This window comes from Uloborus diversus, chromosome 9 (assembly GCF_026930045.1).
Source record: "Uloborus diversus isolate 005 chromosome 9, Udiv.v.3.1, whole genome shotgun sequence".
In the NCBI taxonomy this organism is placed as follows: Eukaryota; Metazoa; Arthropoda; class Arachnida; order Araneae; family Uloboridae; genus Uloborus; species Uloborus diversus.
Window position 1 is genome coordinate 58318989 of NC_072739.1, and position 20278 is coordinate 58339266.

A 20278-nucleotide genomic window follows, 5' to 3' on the forward strand; every position below is an offset into this window, starting at 1 on the left:
ACTTGAATATATGATTGATGCATATCCGGCTACATGATAAAAACAATAAGAGAGCTTTGAGCGTATATAAACAACAGTTATTTAAGAAACGAGTTCTTTTAACAGCTTATTTGTGCAAACTCGTTAACTGCAATTTTGCCCGCGTGATAAAACAAATAGAGTTAATAGTTATAATGAATATGGAGACGAAAGAAATTTTATTTATGAAAACGAAAAAATAATGAAACAGTTTAAAACAAAATTGTAACCGTTTCTTGGATATTGGAGAAAAATAGAATACATACTTTAAAACTTTCGCTAAGCTATTACTAAAGACATATCAAAGTTTTTTAGGGGAGTTTCCTTTTTATTGCGGAAACATGACTGGCTTTCATTGGTAAGACTTCTGAGTTCTTCAAGAAGGTCCCATTTTAATTTCAGGAAGGTTGCAGACCTTAAGAGGGAAACTTTCCCATTTTTACCAGACATGCCATCGACAGAAATTAGGCAAGAGCGCCCACCCCAAGGAAAAGGGCGCACCCTGATCAACATCGCGGAAACCCCCACCAAATGCAAAAGTCCCCCCAGTGAGAAGAATATCCCTCAAAACACCCCTCCCCCCACTAAACATTTCAATGGCGCAGTCTGCGCCATGCCAACCTCCCCAGGTGGGCACCCCTGATTTTCGTACACTACACTTAGAGTAAACCTAACCTGGCAGCGTCGTAATGCTGTAAATAGGACCGAAATAGATTTCGCATTGATGTCAAGTTAGGTTTTCCCTAACCAATAATGGACCAGTATTTTCCAGGAACGGATATTTCAATATTTTCTTAAAATGTGAAGCAGTTAGAAATCTGATGACACAAAGTCATAAATATGATATAGTTTGAATCAAGATCTTAATCAACGTAGTAATTACAAAATTTTTATTGCTAATTTCAATATACTTTTTTAAAGCTGTACTTCAATTATTCATTCCACGGAACAGTTTAACTTTTCGTTTGCAAGTCACAATTCTTTTAAAAAATTTTGCATTAATTAGTTCATGGATAAAGCCACTAACCAGCCAGAGTTTTATCCCGCGATTACTTTTTTTACACTTCTGTGTGTGTTTTACTGGTACATAATTTCCGCGTATATTTAACGTATTTTTTACCCAGATCAACGTGAACGTATGCGGCGGATAACTTCAAGCAAATGTGATAATTTATTTTAAAGAGTTTGACTAACAGGGTACTATACTGCCGTGCTAAGCACAAAAGTCGTATCTGCACTATATTTCTCACATTTCTGTTATATTCACGAAGTGGTTCTTTGTAACATGTTTTACCTATATGCAATATTTTAGTGTCATTTGTGTGAATTTGAATTTTTTTTTTTTGAAAAATTCTAAAAAAATGGAATCTGAATCAAATATATGGAGGCATAAAATTTAAAATAGCAGTTTCTCAGTTTGAGCTCTGCTGCAGGTACGACTTTTGCGCTTAGTACGGCAGTATAGTGGTTAGGCGTGGGTCCTTTGGGCCCAAGAGCAGGAGTTCAAACACGGCTCCAGTCTGAATCTTTTCTAGATGTAGAAAATTCTTAAAGATCTTTTCAGTGCCTTTGCTACCCGGAAACTATCGGCTTTAGTGGAATTTCGCAGCGTGGCAGTCCAGCAAAGTAAAAAAAAAGGGCAACAAAACTGTCGTAGTAATTAATACCAAAGAATATTACCATCCACCATGTGGTGCCATATGTAAGCCAGTCTTCGGGAATGCTTTAGGTCTGCAAATGGTAAAGAGCCAATATGCAGCACCATTAAAAGTAAAAATGCTTTTTATGCTGGTTTTTTCTTAATTTTGTACAAGTGTACAATACTTAAGGAGTTTTTCGTCAGTTCTAGGACAGTAGATGCAATAAAGTAACACTGGAAAGTTCCATGAGTCACTGACTGAAGCTCTAAAAGCAAAACAGTAACTATGCTGTAGAATTCAGCACAAAACATATGTTGTTCAAATGATCTGTTTCCCCTGGCTTATTGCAATTTTTGGCGGATTTTATTGGTATAATTAATTTACCAAAATACATTTCGATAATTAAAAGAAAAAAAATCTTAAAAACTCGGTAGCTGACAGATTTTAATGAAATTATCCTGTCAGTCAGTTACTATTTTGTAACCATCATTTTAAGTCATCCAAAATCTATTTTGTAATTTAATTATACGGTAGAACTTTAATTATCGGAATCAATTGAGACTTGACGTCATTCGGATAATGAAAAATTCGGATAATTGGATCTTTCTGAAAAAAAGGGGTCGAATAATGTGTCGTTATTTTGTGAACTGCAGAACGTTTTGGTCTTAAGTTTTTCCACCTCGAAATTTTGAAAGCGGTTCAAATAATCAGCTATTCGGATAGTTAAAGTTCGGATAGTTGGAGCTCTACTGCATCATTGAATAAATTTTAAAAAGTACAATAACTCAAGGGAAAATATATTTTGAATTATGCATACTCGTATTTTTTGCAGAATCTTGCTAACTATGTATTGTTTTGCTCTGAGAATGTCAGTCAGTTACCAGTGGAATTAGCCCACTATTGAAATATGAGTGGAAAGGTGTTAAAACTAGAGAAATTGCGGATAAAAGTCACCTTGAATGACAGTCACGTTTTGAATTTCAGACCAACATGCTCCTTGCGTCATTTAACAGAGAAACGAATAATTTATTTATTGCTAAAAGCAAAATACTTCTTTTTAATTCGAAGATGAGAAAAATTGCATTCCTAACCTCTTTCGCATTTTAAGTGCTTTCAGAATAATGAGGTTTTCCCCTATCTACCATTTTTTTTTCTATACCAAACCACTTGTTAGGGAAGAAATGGCCATTCCGCGTTAACTAATCATCGTGGTATCACAATGTAATTCGCGGGTACGACGAAAAAACTAACACACGCTTAAAAACCATTTGTTCTTCATTTCCAAATTAGAGCAAGTCTTCCCCACCGCCGCCGAAGGGATTCGATTGTTGTCTTGGCCGATCGGGCCCAAATCTTAACACATAACAATCGCCCTATCTCAATAACAGAATAAGTAATAATAGTGTACATAATGCGTATGCATGTGCACCCATTGTGTGTGACAGAGAAAGTAAAACGAAAGGAGAAAAGGTAAAAAAAAATCTTAATCGCAGACAACGATCTGTTCCATGTAGGACAAGCGGGTGTTATGACGTCAGAGAGGGGAAGTGGTGCGAGTCATTTTGCTTTCTTCGGGGTCTCTTTTCTTTTCGTTTTCTCTGGATGAGCAAATCGTCTGCGAAAGTGATAGTAAGGTCTCGTGTGGTCCACCTAAACAATCAGTTCGTGGAGAATTGCATCTCGACCTACTTCATTGGGAAAAATGCGCTTTTTTGGAATTTCAAACATTTGTTCTGTTAATTCTAATGAACGTGAACTTCATTCCATTCGGAACGTGACACAAGGCTCGTGTCAGTGGGTAGACAATTGCTTCCCAAGAGATTGAAAATTTCATAGGAGCAGAAAGTATATTTAATCCTTCAAATTACTAGTGGTCAGTATGTCAGTCGAGATCAGTTTTTACTTTCTTCTGTATCGAATATGAAGAAAATATTATTAAATTCGTGAAAAGTTTCGATATTTGAATTTTGATAAACCGACGCCTTTCAAGGTGTGGTGAATCAATTTTGAGCCGTTTGGAAAAATGATCGCCTGTATGTGTGTGTGTCTGTGGGTACACAAAAGTTTTTTTTTTTTATCACCTTTACTCAAAACTTAATGTTTGAATTGGTGTCTTTAGTTTTTGGCGTAATTCAAGAGGTTGGTGCAATCAAAAGATTCCCGCGCTATCTGTAACTGATATGACTGTAGAAAGTATGCAATTTCTCTTTGGAATACAAAGAAATCAGACAAATGTAAAACCGTAAATGGAAAATTTTAATAATATTATTAAATAATGGATTCAACGATGTACCTCTTAGATAAAATACAAGACCTTGATGGACAATGTTAAATAATTGAAAAATGGCACTTGCTTCTAAGTCTACTAAAAAGGAAATAACGGTACAATTTTACATAGGGGAACGGGATTACAGGGACCAATAAGGAGTTGTAAATCAATAAATATGATGAAAGACTATTACTCAATTAGCTGCATGAAACACTGAGTTAAATATGATGAACGAATTCTTTCAGTTGCATGAAACTACTGCATCAAACATGATTAAAGAATATTAATTATTCAGTTACTGGAAGCATACTGCATCAAATATGATGAAACAAACATTCAGCTGCTTGAAACATACTGCATTAAATAAGATAAAACAATCATTCAGCTGCTTGAAATACACTGAATCAAATACGATGAAACAATAATTCAACTGCTTGAAACATACTGCACCAAATATGACGAAACAATCATTCAGCTGCTTGAAACATGCTGCATCAAATATAATGAAACAATCATTCAGCTGCTTGAAGCATATTGCATCAAATATGATGAAACAATCATTCAGCTGCTTGAAACATACTGCATCAAATATGATGAAACAATCATTCAGCTGCTTGAAACATACTGCATCAAATATGATGAAACAATCATTCAGCTGCTTGAAACATACTGCATCAACTATGATAAGTGAATATTATTCATTCAGTTGCATGAAACGTAACTGTCAATGATGAAATAATTAAGAGATTACACAAGTAAAAGATTTACGGTGGTGGTAATAATTGACGTGCCTGAAAAATAGCAGAAATATCTAAAGTCATAGAAAGATTCACTAATAAATGAATTTTAGCAAAGTAACTTATTTGCATTTAAATATGCTTGTATTTGAAGTAACAGAATCCTGGAGAACTTGTTGTGTATGCGGTTTCTCCTGGGCTACATTGTCCCCAAACACTAGGAGGACAATATGACAGCTAAATAAAGAAGGAATGTTTTATGTCTCTAACTTCTGCTGTTGCTAAAGATCGTTGGGGTTAAATTCGAAAGTTACTATAGAGTCGGAATTCTAGCTGTAGAGGTTTTCGGGAAACTTTATTCGAGATAAATATAGGGAAAAAGGTGAATTTTTGCTGAAAATGCAGGGAAACTGAAACTTTTCGATACAGGTAGGTTTTCTAGCCAGGCAGGTTCAATTGCTTTTATGATCTCCTTTCATTTAAATTTTTCAAAAATTTTAACACGTATGAGGGAAAAAAACGAAAGTAAAGCCGAAGATTACATTTTTTTCTTTAACACATAAGGAACACAAGGAATGAAAACAAAGCATAATTATTAATTAAATATTTGGGAAAGGGGGGATAATCGAGCGTGATGAAATTCAAGAAGAGATTAAAAATTATTTTTTGTCAATTAAATGTGTACATGAATACTAAGCATTCGATAATACAAAAAGCCATCTGCGGTTATCGGTAACTGTTAACTTCTTCCTAAACCAAACGGTATACCACTTTACCGCTTCACAAAAACAGGCTACACACCCATATTAATTTCTGCTGCAAAGTTTTTTTTTTTTTTTTTTTTAATTTTTATTACCCAATTCTGTGACAAAATAGAAAAGGGAAGAAAACGAGGTAAAGAACAAAAAAAGCTCTGACAAAAGAAACCGAAAATTATCCTTTTATCATAGAAACAATACCCACTAAACTATTACAAAAGAAAATAAATAAAATCTTTAACAACTACGAATGATTCTTGTAGTTAGGTGACGGTTAACGCACATTGTAGAAGAAAAGAAAAGCCCTGAACTTTCTTGTCCTTCTTCGGAAGGATTTTTAAATCTTGTTCATTACGTGTAGTGCGCTCTTGAAACAATAGGTATCTCCGTCCAGCAGTTGCTCGAAGAAAAATATTGATTGATTCTTTCTCCTTGGGGAATTTTGCCATAACTTATGAAATGCAAATCCTCTTGCCCGATAGAGGTCACTTTCGCAGGTGGGAAACACGTTCTTATTCAAACTTTGAAGGCACGGATGTTGCTTGTTGCGATTCGGAAACGAAAATAAAAGTTTTTAGAATTGGAAGGGTCGGGGCAGAAATGTGACAAGCCACAAGGAGTGACTTTTTGATCAAAATTTTTGCTTCTCATTACTAAAATTGAAATAAACATCACCATAGATTATGCCACTTGGAGAAAAAACATTTATCGTTTTAGTATTGTAGAATATAGAATGTATGATACCTTTGAAAAATTTCTACAAATATTTTTTATAAGTTGGAAATTGGGCAACTGAAAAATTCCCATCATGTAACATATCACATTCTTGCCCCGTGCCCTTCAATTTAAAATTTTGCTCAATTGACAGTTGAGCTTCAATGTTAAACAAATCAAAATGTGATGTAGAGCTATACTAATAACTATCCTTGATAAAATCTATAAAATGCTAAGCTGAAACTACAGAAAAGAATTAATAATTTTTTAATTTCAAGAAGTTTCATGATGAAACGTTACGAAAAAAAATCTTCATCTGATACGAAAGAAAATCTTTTTGGGCATAGTTCGCTTTCTGAAAAAAAAAAAGATATCTGCATGTGTTGCTAATAAAGAGATGTCCAAATAAGTACCAATGATTAGTTCATTGGATTCTTGCATTAGCACATAAGAATGAATTAAATTAAAAAAAAAGATGTAATTAACATACCGCGCAACCATTTCAATACCGTGTGTATTTTCAATTTCATTTTAGGCGTATTACAATAATAAAATGTTGGACCCGAGTTTAATTAGCATAGAAGCTCACGGGAGATGGGCTCCAGTACTTTTTTCCTATTTTATGCAAATTGTAACATTTTAGTCAAAATTCAGGCTATTTACGAGTAAAAGTAAATTGAGAAGACTTTGAGGCTCCTGCTCTTCTTTTGTTAAAAATTATGCCCCATGTTGGACTTGAAAGAAAATATACAGCCATAAGTAAGCTTTAGGTCACACTTAATCACTTATGATTTCATTTGAAAGTACAACATGTTAGCACTGCAGTATCGCAATGAAAGCAAAAATTAAAATTAGTACTCATGACGGTATAAAACTGGATGTAACGTACGCAGCTTTGCTTTTAGTCAGGTTAACGATGGCAGTAGACCAAACGATTTATTATCAAACCATTTGGTAAAAAAATTATCTTATATCTCTTATATATACTCCACGAAATTATGTAAGATTCTATCTGACAATAGACTTCAATTTACTTACTTTTTTATAAAATCCGCATACATAAAAATAACCAAAAAATATTCTAAGATTAACATTGAAGTTTTGAAATAAATTTATATGAAGTCAAATGCAAACACCGGAATCATTACGCACTAAAATATTCTCCAGCGTTTGCTTAATGGGCAAAGAACTAAGTTTTACTCAAAAGGGTTAAAAGCTAACAATCTAATGGGCAAAATGTATCCATCCACACTATTGCTGATCCAATGTTAAATCTTAGGACCAAAAATATTTTTAATGCCTTACAAACGTATTTCATTCATAAAAATAACAAAAAATACAACTCAAAAAATAATGAAGCATATTTTTGCTCTTTGTATATAAAATTTTAAAATCTCATCGTAGAAAAAAAAAAGTTAAATTGTATTTCGAACTATGGCATTTGAAATTTTTTTTAAATTCTTTAATGGCAATCATTTTAAATGTTAAAAATCAAAATTGAAAGCATCTCTTCTTTTCTTGCCATCTTCCAGTTCCTTATCAGAAAGTTTTAGTATTTTGTTTGGACGGACTACAATTATGGTCATTAGTGGCTTTGTTTCTTTCAGTCCTCCAAATGATTTTCACTCCTTCAAAAATTGCCAAGGAGTATTAACCCTAGCTATATGTCTACTCAAAACATGCGGCACTTCAGCTGGTTGACAGCTCAATGAAAATTTATTGATGCATCACAGATGTATGCACGCACCTCGTGTACTTAATATAGATATGTTCAGCCTCCCCCCCCCCATTGCTCAACTCAGCTACCCGATATTTGTATTACGAGCATGACGTGATTGAGCTGATCAGTGTTTCAATGCATTCACGAGGGTGATGCGATTGAGCTGAGCAGTGGTTCAATGCTTTTACGAGCATGACGAGCTTGAGCTGAGCAGTGGTTCAGTGCATGTGCTCCAGTTTGAACGACACACGCTCAATCAGTAATCCCAGCATTCTTTACATGTTGCGGCATTCTTTACATAAACAACGACTACATATTGCTTTAAAGCGTTGATATTTTTCATGTGTCAAGCATATTCATCAGTTTTCTAGATACAAAGTGCTTTGTGATCCATTGAATGATTTATGTATACTGTACGAGAAGAATCTATACCAACCGTATCTTCATATACCATCGGTTGTATCCCTATGTGCCATTGAAATAGTGTCAACGTACCATAGACTCCATCTTGATATACTATCAAAGTTACCTTGACATGCAATCAACTGTACGTTGAGAGGAAACAATTTATAATGCAAACGTGATAACTGGTAAAACAATGCATCAACGAATGAGTTTATCGGTGACATGGAAATAATCATCTGTGTGATCGAAAATGCGACGCATAAAAAAACCTTATCAATCGACCCATTTTTTTTACAAATCAAAACGATCTGTTCATTGACTTTTTGGTTAAGTCAACATAAATAATGTGCCATTGAATATTTCCATGATAGTAATTTACCAAACAGTTCTGGAAGAAACAACAATGTTTATGCTAGCACATACATAATAAAATTTCCCGTTCATTGATAGATGTTCTCAGGTGGTACAACAAGAAGTTTCTGAATAGCTTCGACTCAGTGTCAGCGACTCCAGCGGAATTACCATTTAAGATCTATTTTTTCTTGTTTACAATTTCCCTCGAGAAAACATTGGATGACTTATTCCATCGCAAAAGATAGATAAACAACCTTGCGCTGATCATTAATTCGAAGCCAAACCCTAAAGGCTGATGGAACTTTCCTCAGCGAAATGCCGAAGAATAAGGTCATCGTTTGAGCCCAGCCTGGATTCATTTTCGGCCACGCTTTTCTTGACCTCTCATTATCGTCACCCCTAGGAAGTATTGACTTTCGTCCCCAATAAGCAGTTATCAAAACTCTCCTCCTCTGCAAGGAGGAAGGTCGGATATCTGACTCTTCTCCTTATCCTGAGCTCTTGCCGATTGTTTACAAACCCGCCTTTATTTGCCTCTTTCCTGGTTGCCCTGGCTCCAGGCATTTAGGAAGTATCTTCTCGTGGTAATTAAAATTCAAAATTCGTGTTGCTCAAGCTAGTGGCGTATCTATCCTTCATATACAGTACACAGGTGTTAGCTTGTTATTGAGGACTAGAACTTAACCTTTGTCGGTGAGATGGGGTGTCTCACACCGCGCAGGAGTTAGACTTTTGTATTCAAATATTTTGTAATGTTTACATAATGAGGCGTGAAAGAAAAGGGATGTAAGCGCCAGAATTAAAAATTTTGAGCTAACCGGTACAAACAGTAGGAGAACCCTCCTCTGTTTTGGTGCAAGTTATAGTGATAGTAGCTCTGGTAGGTGCTGCTATACAGCATGATTTAGAAATTTTTTTAATAAAAGTCTATCTAGAACTTTAAACGTTTTTACTCAAAACTTGAAAATGTTCACTTACATACTTTTGCTTCTCATTGCCTCATATATGGCTTTTGATGAATGTGTATGCCACTTACAGTACTATTTCAATTGCATTTTTATAAATGTATAATACAAAAATCATTGGATATTTTCGTACTTTTGATTTGCTAAATTTTGTGGAGTGCACAAGAAATGCAATTTTTTAGTTACAGTCCATCTCACCACTTGCAATACAAATTATTTTCATTAGATACTAGAAAAATAATTTTCGTGCTTAAATAATTTAACTGATCAATACCGACAGCCATTAGGTTTGCATTTTGGCTGTACACACGAAAACGATTTGGACCACTACTGCTTGGCGAACGCAGCCGTCTAAAGCGTGCAAATTTAGTTAAACATGTACTATAACTTCGCAATGGTGGGACGAGAAGGATGCTAAATCTAAAACCTCCCCCTCCTCTAATTTGGCCACCCCTTTCTCCCCATGTTGACAGCTAGTTTCTGTCTTGTGACTAAAAAAATCTCGCAGTCAAATGGTATACTTGCTGGGGCGGGGGGGCGCTCCGAAATTAAAATTTTGGGCTGCTGAAAACTCTCAATTTGCCAAATGGAGCTCCCAGTTTCGCCGAATGATGATTATTTTGCCGAATCGTCAGATACAAGTTGCCAAATAAGGAAATTTTAGGGAGGTCACTGTGAAACCCAAATATTTGAGTTCTCGCAGAAAACGCGGCATACATGATGGTTTATAGCATTAACCTGTACATGGAAAATTAAATAATTAGCATTAAATAATTTCAGTTACTGTTACTAAAGCTTTTGATGATTTGTCCATAGGGTACATTAAAAAACTAATGTCTCAGGTAAGTTGTTATGCGAGAAATCTAGAAATGTTGTTTTATTCACTGCAAAGTTTATTTTCTCTCCTGTTTATGCTGTATTACGAAGCGCTATCAACAATGTAGTGAAAGATTTTATTGCAAACAAAGTATCTAGTAAAATTTACTTCAATTTTGAATTCACCTCCTTCAAAGCAGTTCGCTGGAGAACGATAGTCCTTTTTCAACGTGTATTCCATAATTTAAGCAGCTTTGGAACCCCCCCCCCTCTTTTTTCATACAAAAGCCACTAGTAGCTGCTTTGTCTTGGCTCACGCAAATGTCGAGAATGGTATAAAAACGGTTAGCTTTTAGCACTTTTTTCCATTTTGGTAAAAACTAGAAGTCATACAGCGGCTGGTAAGTCATACATCTAGTAAATTGGACAGTTGTAAATCTTTTTTAGAACGGGAGATGTGTAAGGTTTTTTTACAATAAAGTCACATTGTGGGGTAATGTATCGACAAAGGCAATAGTAGTTTTGAAAAACCGTTTAAATGTGCATTTCTCAAACAAGAGCGATATTTATTGTTTGTCATACTTAGATAAGAAATCTGAAAGAACTCTACTCTTCAGTAAGATAACTATCCAATAACTTTCACAGACGAATTTAAAATAGTTTTGCGATCAACCAGTCGTTCTCGATCGAGTTCGTGTTCATTCCTAACCCAATTTCTAGCAGAAGGCAGAAGGAAATTTGAATCTACCATTGAATTTCAAGCAAGATCATGAGACCAGTTATATCTGAAATTAGTCAAAGAGAGTTTTAGAACGTACATTACGGTTTTCAGAGATTATTTTAGTTTATTACAGATGATTTTCTGGCAAAATTCCAAAACATTAGAAGCTAAGCAATGTAGTTTCCGAACCCTTTTTTCAGGCACTTCTATTATTTAGGCACTACTGACAAATTCTTCCTAGTTCCATGAAGACATACTTCTCTTCTTCAACTTGAAATATGACAGTTAACAGAATCTTTATCATACCCTTATCTGAAGACGAAGGAAATTCAAGTGTCTTTCTACCATTAAATCGATTTTTCCCCTGATTTGGAATTCCACCAAGTCCCATGACAAATGAGGAACCACTTTGCATTCCCCACTCTGAGCCCAGTTTGAGTGAAAGATCTAGTTCCTATATAACTTCGTGTTCACTCCTAACCCAATTTCTGACGAAAGGCCGAAGAATTATCACACATTGCCAGTAGCAGCTGAAAGGGGGGGGGGGGAGGTCGCTGTGGAAGGCCGCAGAACCCAAGGGTCCCAACTGTTGTGTTCAGCAGGCTTTTAACCTATTTTGGGTGAACAACTAGAACAGGTGCTTTATCTCATCTTCCGCCATAAAGAATTCTCTTTCTGTGGTCTTCCGTTTCATCATTAACTTTCAAAAAAGAATTCTTAAATCTGCTTGGAAGACACAATGTGGGAAGAACATTGAAACTTAATCATGAGTTTTTCATGAGCATGAAATTCAAAACTGGTTATGAAAGAAAATAAAATTCTTAAGGTATTTTTTTTCTTCATTGAATGAGTCATTTTATTCATCTCCTTTCCACTTTGAAGTTTAATTTCCAAAGCAACACACTTTAATGACTAGAAAAAACTGAAAATTGTTAGCTCCAAATTGGAGCTCAAGTCTTAAAAACGGTTGCATATGAATAAATTTCATGGATTCGAATTGTTTAATTATCAGTTTTTAATACTTAGTTTTGTACGTAAATATCATCAAAAATATTATTTCATATGTCGAGGAATGTAGGGCAAAGTGAAATAGTTAAGATGACTGAGCATTTTCAAATACAAATAAGCTTAATAATGTAACGAAATGATTATTTTACAGAGTAATAGAAGGTCTCAATTAATGTTTAGAATGTTAACAAGAACTTTATCATTTTATAATAGCAAAAATAATTTTTGCCTTGCAACAAAATATTACAAAATGCGCATCAATTTTTGAAAATTGCCGGTATTACCATATGCTTAAATCTTCGGTGGCGCCATAAGATAAGTGGAGCTAAAAGCAAAGTTAATATTTCACCATTTTACTTTGTCCTGGTATTTCACTTTGCCCCACATTTGTCCATGCACACTTTCTACTAAATAAACTTTTAAAATGGAATATAATTGCATTTCAATTTACATATTTCATTTCATAAAAAATATTTAATTTACTACCTCAAGGGCCTCTTAATGTAGCTACGAAATTGTATTTATATTTAAATCTGTTGTAAAATATAATTAAATTTATTTTCTGTAAAGATCGGTTCTTACAAAAAAAAAAAAAAAAAAAGTAAGTGTAATATTTACTGTTTGTTATAGTCTGCTTAAAAATCGATAATGCATTCAGAAATTTGCGAGATGTGAATCAAAGCAATAAGCATTAAACTATGATTTCCAAGTAAAGTCACGACCGTTATAAGACCTTTTCCAGCCTATTCCCTGAGATTCATACTAAATATGGCACCGCATCAGCATCGATTCTTTTCAGGCACATCTGCGTACTGATTTCTGCTGTCTTTGTAATTATTTTTGAGCATTTCAAGTCACGTTTACCGGGATTATCGTTAATTATAATTATTCCATTCTGTTTTTTTAATATAATTTTAGATTTTGTATTCTTTTTTATATCTCCTTGTTGTAAAGTTTTTTATAGTTTCAACGTGATTATAACTTAATAGTTTGAAAAGCAAAGAAAAGAGAAAACATGAATTTCTACTTAGCAAATCTCTAAAAACATTTTTTAAGAAATTAAGCAACGTTTCAGAATGACGTAAAATAAAAAATAAAAAAGTAATTTTAAACAAACAATGAATTTTGAAAAAAAAAAAAACGGATTTTTTTTTTTACGCTGAAGTAAGGCGAAACTATTCTAGATCATTTTGTAAGTTATTTAAAGAAATAGCTGTACGAAACGAGATATTCACTGTAATTCGTTTTTAGAAGCAGTGAAGTGCTAAAACATTCTCGCAAAAAGAGAAAAAAATGTTCCTGTGGTTTACTTTTACTTTCATCATCGTGAAACACTATATATTTTAATTTCACTTCAAACTAAACTCATGCAAATTTAAAAAGTCGAAATTGTAAGTAATATCACTCGTTCTCTAACTTGGTTTTACAACAACAATTTTTGATAACATGTTTTTTCTTTAAACCGTAATTTAAGACCTTATTATTTCGTCCAAAATTTAATTCCTTTACTCCCTATTTTACCTCGCTCCAGCAATAATCGATGTTGTTATTTTGGAATTAGTTTGCTGCATATTCGGTTTTGACTAACGATGTTGTTTCGAAACGTAAATATACGATTATTATCACAGTTGAGTACTTTACAATTTCCATGAATAAACTATAAACTCACTTTCATTTTTCTTTTTGACGAATGCATTTTTTTTTTTTTTTTTTTTTGCATTCATTCGCTCCTAACATTTCCTAACAGAATTACAAACAAGATCCATCAATTTGTTAGGAAAAGATAAGGTTGATACAATAATATATTACATATTTTTGTTTTTAGATGCTATTCTTAACCATCTGGTCTATTGAATTTCTAGAGACAGTAGGTGTTTGTTTTCATAAACTCGTTGAGTGTAAAAAAATATTTAAAACGAAAGTTTTTAACACTGACCTGATTCAAATCAAAATGGCAACGCAGTGACGGCAAATGAATGCCCTCGTATACCAAGTTCAGAAAACTAGTGCCTACTGCTGCATTTAAAAAAAAAAAAACCTTCCCCGTTTCCTTTTCCTTTAACTTGTATTCACTTCCTCACAATACCGTCGAAATTCAATTAAATCATAGAATAAGCCCGTTGAAAACTAAAAATCCAAAAATTTTCCATCACTATAATATCAATTTAAAGACGAAATGTAATCTGCAAAAAGCTCAAAGCTTTCACAATTTTTCAAACCCTCAAAAGCTAATCCATTGGCATAAAAGTTCCGGAACAACTTGTCCGTCTTGCTAAATCTGCTACCTTCAAAAACGGAAAAAGTAAAAACAACTAAACTTAAGCATTTGTTTCCTTAGAAATATGTTTCTACTCTGCATGTGGCCAAGACAGATTAACATCCAACCTTTGAAAAGGCTTTATGTTCATCATAAAAAATACACCTCTTGACGATAACCTGCTGTTTAATTTCGTCTCTCATACAAAACTTTTAAGGTTTTTTGTGTCCCGTAAGCATTCTATGACACTTCGAGACAGCTACGAGATAATTCTAACGGTTTAAGAAATGTTTAAATTACGCTTTATGTTATTTGTCTGCTGTAACTTTGAGTTCTGTTGGAAGAAAATTACTAGTTTTGAAACAGAATTGCAGTAATTGAGTTTTAATTAACGTTATTGTCAAATGGCTCCTTTATAGCATAACAAGGTCAAAAACACTTTATTATAATGTTGTTGACATTAGCATTTGCAGCAAGCTTTATCATGATTAAATGTAATGTCATTCATTATTTAAAAAAGAAAATTTTTTTAAGCTACAAAATTACGATAGTAACAATAAAAAACAGTAATTTTTTACAAAGTTGTTTTTTATGCTGTTAAGGTTATATCCTTGCAAAAGCCCTAAAATAGAAAAACAACTTTATCAATCTACCACTTCAATTGCGAGCGTTTTCATGCATCTAACGCTGCATTGTTTGCGCAAATTTGAATGTCATTTTTTATATCGTCAGCTCATTGGTATGTCATCATAAATTATAATTATTGATACTTTGGCCTTTATCTCTATAAATAATAATAATAACGACTTAATATTTATGAGTGGTTGCTCTCTGCACTTGGGAGACGTAAAGTTTACCTTCGCATGAATCCCATTTACTTATTTTATGCATTTTTTGATTTCACTTAAGAAGTTTAACTTCTGAATAATGTTAAATGTTCTGAAAGATTAAAATCGTGGCAAAATCTATCGGAGGACCATAAAATTAAACACACTACTGTCATAAGAGTGCGAAGTAATACTCCAGTCTGTTTTTTTTTTTTTTTTTGCTTTCGATAATTGAAAATATTTTCCTTAAAATTCAATGGAAAAAAATCGATGCATTTTTATTTCAACTTATGAACAGGTTCCTCGTCTTTATTTTTTCCACGAGGAGGGGTGGTGGGTTGACAATGGTTTAAGCTCAATGAAAATTTTAGCGAAAAACAGCATAAAGACATCCTTTTTTAAGCATCGAAGTCTTGTTTTATTGGATAATCTCGTGTTTTATCCTTAAAATTTGCAATGAGTCATAATTTTATACATGCACTTCTTTCAGCTTTCTACTTTTATTGCAGAAAATAATACATACATTTCGTTAACTAACTTATATATTGAGAAGCAGAAAAAGTTGCGGCTCCAACTGATAGAAAAAACGTAACTAACAAGGCGTTTGACACTAGAATCGCATAACAAAATAGGAAATTATTTCATACCACCATGGAAACCTTTTTCACACAAAAATATTTCAAGCTCTAACAATAAAAATGTTCAATGTAATCTCGAAAATGTATCAATAATTGAAATTTGTTTCAAAAATTGTTTTAACAGTTTATAATGACCTCTAATGTTAATGTTTTAGATAAAATATAAAATACTTTAAATGTACTTCACTGACTTTTTGATTTATGATATATTTTTTATTTTTATTTTATATTAATTTATTATTATGTGGTTGATCTTTATTCCTTTATTTTGAACTTTAAACTGAAATGGGGATAGCTTTGTCAGATGATTTTGTCAGAGTAAAAGGATAAAAGAGAAGGATGTAATGTAGCTGCAATAAATGTTCATTTTATGCTTAATGTACTTCCCCTTTCTCGGTTACAAACTAAAGAACTGGTAATTAAAAAAATAAAATTAAAAAACGGAGATTGAAAAAAATTAAATTGAAAAAAATTAAATTGAAAAATTTAAATAGATTTTTTTTTAAAAAATGGAAGTACTTTTTCCATTAAACTATTGAATACATTTTTCCAAAGCAAACTTTTTTGATTTCGTGAAATCTGGGTGAAAGGAAAAGTTTTGGACTATCATAAGAAATGTTATCGGGTAACTTACATTAAAAAATACACTTTTAGGAGAATATGATGCCTTTATCTGAAATGAGCTATTTATCTATGTATTTATCAATTCAATTAAACTTAATTACTACCGTACCACCTACCCTGGTGAGGGTTTAACCGAACGTGGTGGCTGAAGGGAGGGGGAGGGGGAGGGAGCCGACCCACGATCGACCGAGTGGCCACTGGGAAACGTAAAAAGTGAGTATTATTTGGTACATAAAACTTTTTCGATGTGCTCACACCAACTTTGCAACATACAGAAAGACATAATTTGAAAGATGCAAAAGAAAAATAAATTAAAATGAATTAAATATGTTTGATGATACTGGAGTGCTTGAGAAATAATATTAAAAAGGCAATAAAAGTTCCTAAATTACAACGGATATTTAACGTCTTCTGCTCGAGAATTTATCGATAATTGAGTCTTCTGCTTTAACAAGATATAAAAATAGAAAACAAAAGACGGAAGAAAGAAAAGAGGGAAGACTCATTTATTTAATTCGTGCAATTTTGCTTTAATTTACTTTCATTAATGTTTTCGAAAACGATGGTCAGAGAATGCCCTAAATCGAGCAAGATTTAGCTGAATGAAAGTAGATAAAATAAAGCTTTTTAATAGAAAAACAGCAAAAACTCTTGAAAGAAACTGAAAACTAAACTTCAGAACGTAAAACTCCCAAAGATAATATCTTAAATACCAAAAGCCATAAACTTTACAAAAACTGGTATAAATTAACGTAAAACATTCACTCGGATTCAAAAACTCCATGTTTTACTTTGTTATTAGGGCAGTTTATCAGTGAAAAATGATATTAAAACCATCTGAGAATCACTTTCGAAACTGAATACCCCATTTATGCAGAACAATGCTCCCCAAGACAATAGATATATTATGTTCTTAAACAAAAGGCTTCCATAAAAGTTTTATAATCTTAAAAGAGAAATGTCAGCTTTAAATATTCCACTACTTGACTAAACTCTTCCTGTTAATCCTTCTACTTTGAAACGTATTTTTTTGCAGTCACGGATGGCAACGTTCGTGCAAAGAAAATAAATTCCATGTTTTGCGACGAAGAACGTCAAAATTATGCCGACAGCTATTTCTGTTGTGCTTCCGAGTCCTTTGAAGCGAGTTTGCAAATTCTAAGAATTACGTATTCAAGTAACTTAAGTGAAAGATTTAAGATTTTTTGAAGAAGATAACACTTTTAGAGCTTATAGTTAGAGCCCTGGTAAGTTTCATCAATTAAAAATAGAATGATCTGTATAGAATAAAACTGTTGATACATGGACTGTAAAAGTTTAAAATGCATACATAACATTTTTAAAGCATTTTATTCTTAAAAACTAGAATGCACTTTAAAGTTTAAAATGTAGACATAACAATACTTAGATTTTTTTTTTTTTTTTTTGGGAAAATTAGAATTGACTGTAAAGGTTTAAAATGCCGACATAAAAATGTTTAAAACATCTTATTTTTAAAAACTAGAATGGACTGTAAAGGTTACATAAAAATATTTCAAACATTTTATTTTTTTAAGTTAGAATAAACTTGTAACGGTTAAAAATGCAGGCACCAAAATATTTAAATCATTTTACTTTTTAGCTAAAATCATGGTTTCTCATTGAATCTTGGTGCGAGTAGAACATGCACCAGCTCTTCCGGTTACAAAACTGTCCAAAATACACTAATACACGAGCTTTTAAATGAAAGGGGGCGTCACAGGAACTCGACGTATGAGCAAGACGTAACAGAGTCAATCCACTTTCACGGGTATGACATTTTGGCGTGTAAATTCGCACTTTATTCTTGGAAATTTAAAATGTGGATTTTAATTTTTATGTATCTGAGAATAAGGAACCATTGTGTATCGTAACATGGACTATCTAGTTTCTGAAAAACTAAAGTCACGGATGGTCACTGTTACCTTCCAAAAATTTCCTTATTCAGCAAGCTGTGTCTGATGATTTGACAAAATTATTATCATTAGGCAAAATTTGGTGTTCCATTCAGCGAAAGTATCTTCATTCGGTAAATTTTGTCTGACGATGAGCCAAACCTTGGAGTTCCAATCGGCAAAATTTGAAGTTCCATACGACGAATTGAGTTTCCGTCCTCCCAAAAATGTAACTCCGCGCTGCTACTGACTAAAGCTCGAGATAAGTACCTGCCAGGCGACAAATGGTGACATTTCATTGCAGTTGTCTACCAAACAATAAAGTCATAGTTGCCAAAAGCGACGATCATGTGTTTCTTAATTGGTTTTAAATCATATCGTTTATCACGCTGTGACAATATGCTGGTGATCCCGAGACGTTCAGAGCATCAGTAAACTCCACCTCGGCAACGTAACTCGAAGCAAACTGAAGTAGTTTTTTTTTCGCATTTAATATATTTAAAAAAAAAAGGCCAACAAAAGTCGAAGTGGCTACTAGTATTTGTGACTCTGGTACCAAGTGGCAACTCTTCAGAATTCCGAGTGTAGAATTTTGTCAAAAATAATTTTGAGTTTAAAAAGTTATGATTTGTATTTGTTGCGGGTGTGATCGCATAGTCACGCCTGTAATGCGTGCGAGGGAGTAAAGGACAACTCAATGTCACACCCGTGCAAATGAGCAAGATGCATATGTAATTCAAGGTCCAAGCCAAAAAGTTCTGATTGGGAAATAGCGGTAGAGAATGCAATTATGTAATACTAAAATGAAAGACATTTGATGCAGTGAGAAGCAAAGGGATGTAAGTGGACATTGTCAAGTTTTGATTAAAATGTGTTTAAAAATGCGGTCCCAGGTTCTTAACATTATACTTTTTTTAAAAAATGATACTGTATAGCAGCATCTACCAAGTCTACAAGTACTATACCTCTTGTCTCCGAAACAGAGGAGAGATTTGTACTGGTTATCTCCAAATTTTAAACTTTGTCACTTACTTCCCTTTGCTTCTCACTGTTTCATTTATCAACATATTAATGGTTTAAATTATGTTTTTATCGCATTTTTCAATCACAATTAAAAATTAAAACTTCGATTATGTTGAAAATATTTTTTGTATATGCAATCTGAAGCAGAGCTACGTATTGGCTCTTCACCGGTTCAGACGTAGTGCATTTTTCTGATTGCACATTTCGACGTTCTTTCTTAATTAGTTCACTTGTGAAAAATAAATAAATAACTAAATAAAGGGCACATTAATCTATTTATTGTCAATCTTAGTTCGCTCATATATATATAAATTTAAGAACTGTATGGCCAAGAAATTTCCTCTAGTACTTTTTCCCCCGCCAGAAATAACATTCTAACTGCGGTAGTGTAAAGCAACATCATCCATGAAATGCACTATTGAATGAAATCTTAGCAATAAGATTAAAAGTTGGGAATGAGAGCATGCAATAAAACAAGCATTAAATTCACACACTATTGTAAAACGCCATCCTTGTCACAATATAATAAGTGACAAAAGGGAAAAAGAGAAAGAAAACTAATGAATGAATATAAAACTCACTCCAAAATGAAATGCGCTTTAGCCTGAAATTAAAATGTAAACAATGAAAAAATAACTCGGATCAGAATCAAACGCGATTTAAAATGAATTGAAGTTACCGTCAACACAATGGACTAAAATAACTAAACATAAATTGGCAAAAACAGTAACAACGTAAATTTTCTATATCAGACGGTAAAGCTTTTGCAACAAACATTGTATCAGTTTTTTTTCCTGTAGCATTTCTGTTGCCAACGAACAATTAATCTTCCTCAATATGAGTTTTTTCAGTTAAAAAATTCAAAGTCATT

At 33.2% G+C, this 20278-nt stretch overlaps 1 protein-coding gene across 1 annotated transcript in view; it reads right to left on the reverse strand.

Annotated features, from left to right (window-relative positions):
- Nucleotides 1-11508, reverse strand: part of LOC129230238 (peroxidase-like) — a 101313-nt gene extending 89805 nt beyond the window's left edge. Inside the window, exon 1 of the mRNA XM_054864639.1 lies at nt 11375-11508. Within this exon, the coding sequence (XP_054720614.1) occupies nt 11375-11508 (134 nt within the window). The remainder of the gene's footprint in view (nt 1-11374) is intronic.
- Between the last annotated feature and the right edge of the window lie 8770 nt (nt 11509-20278).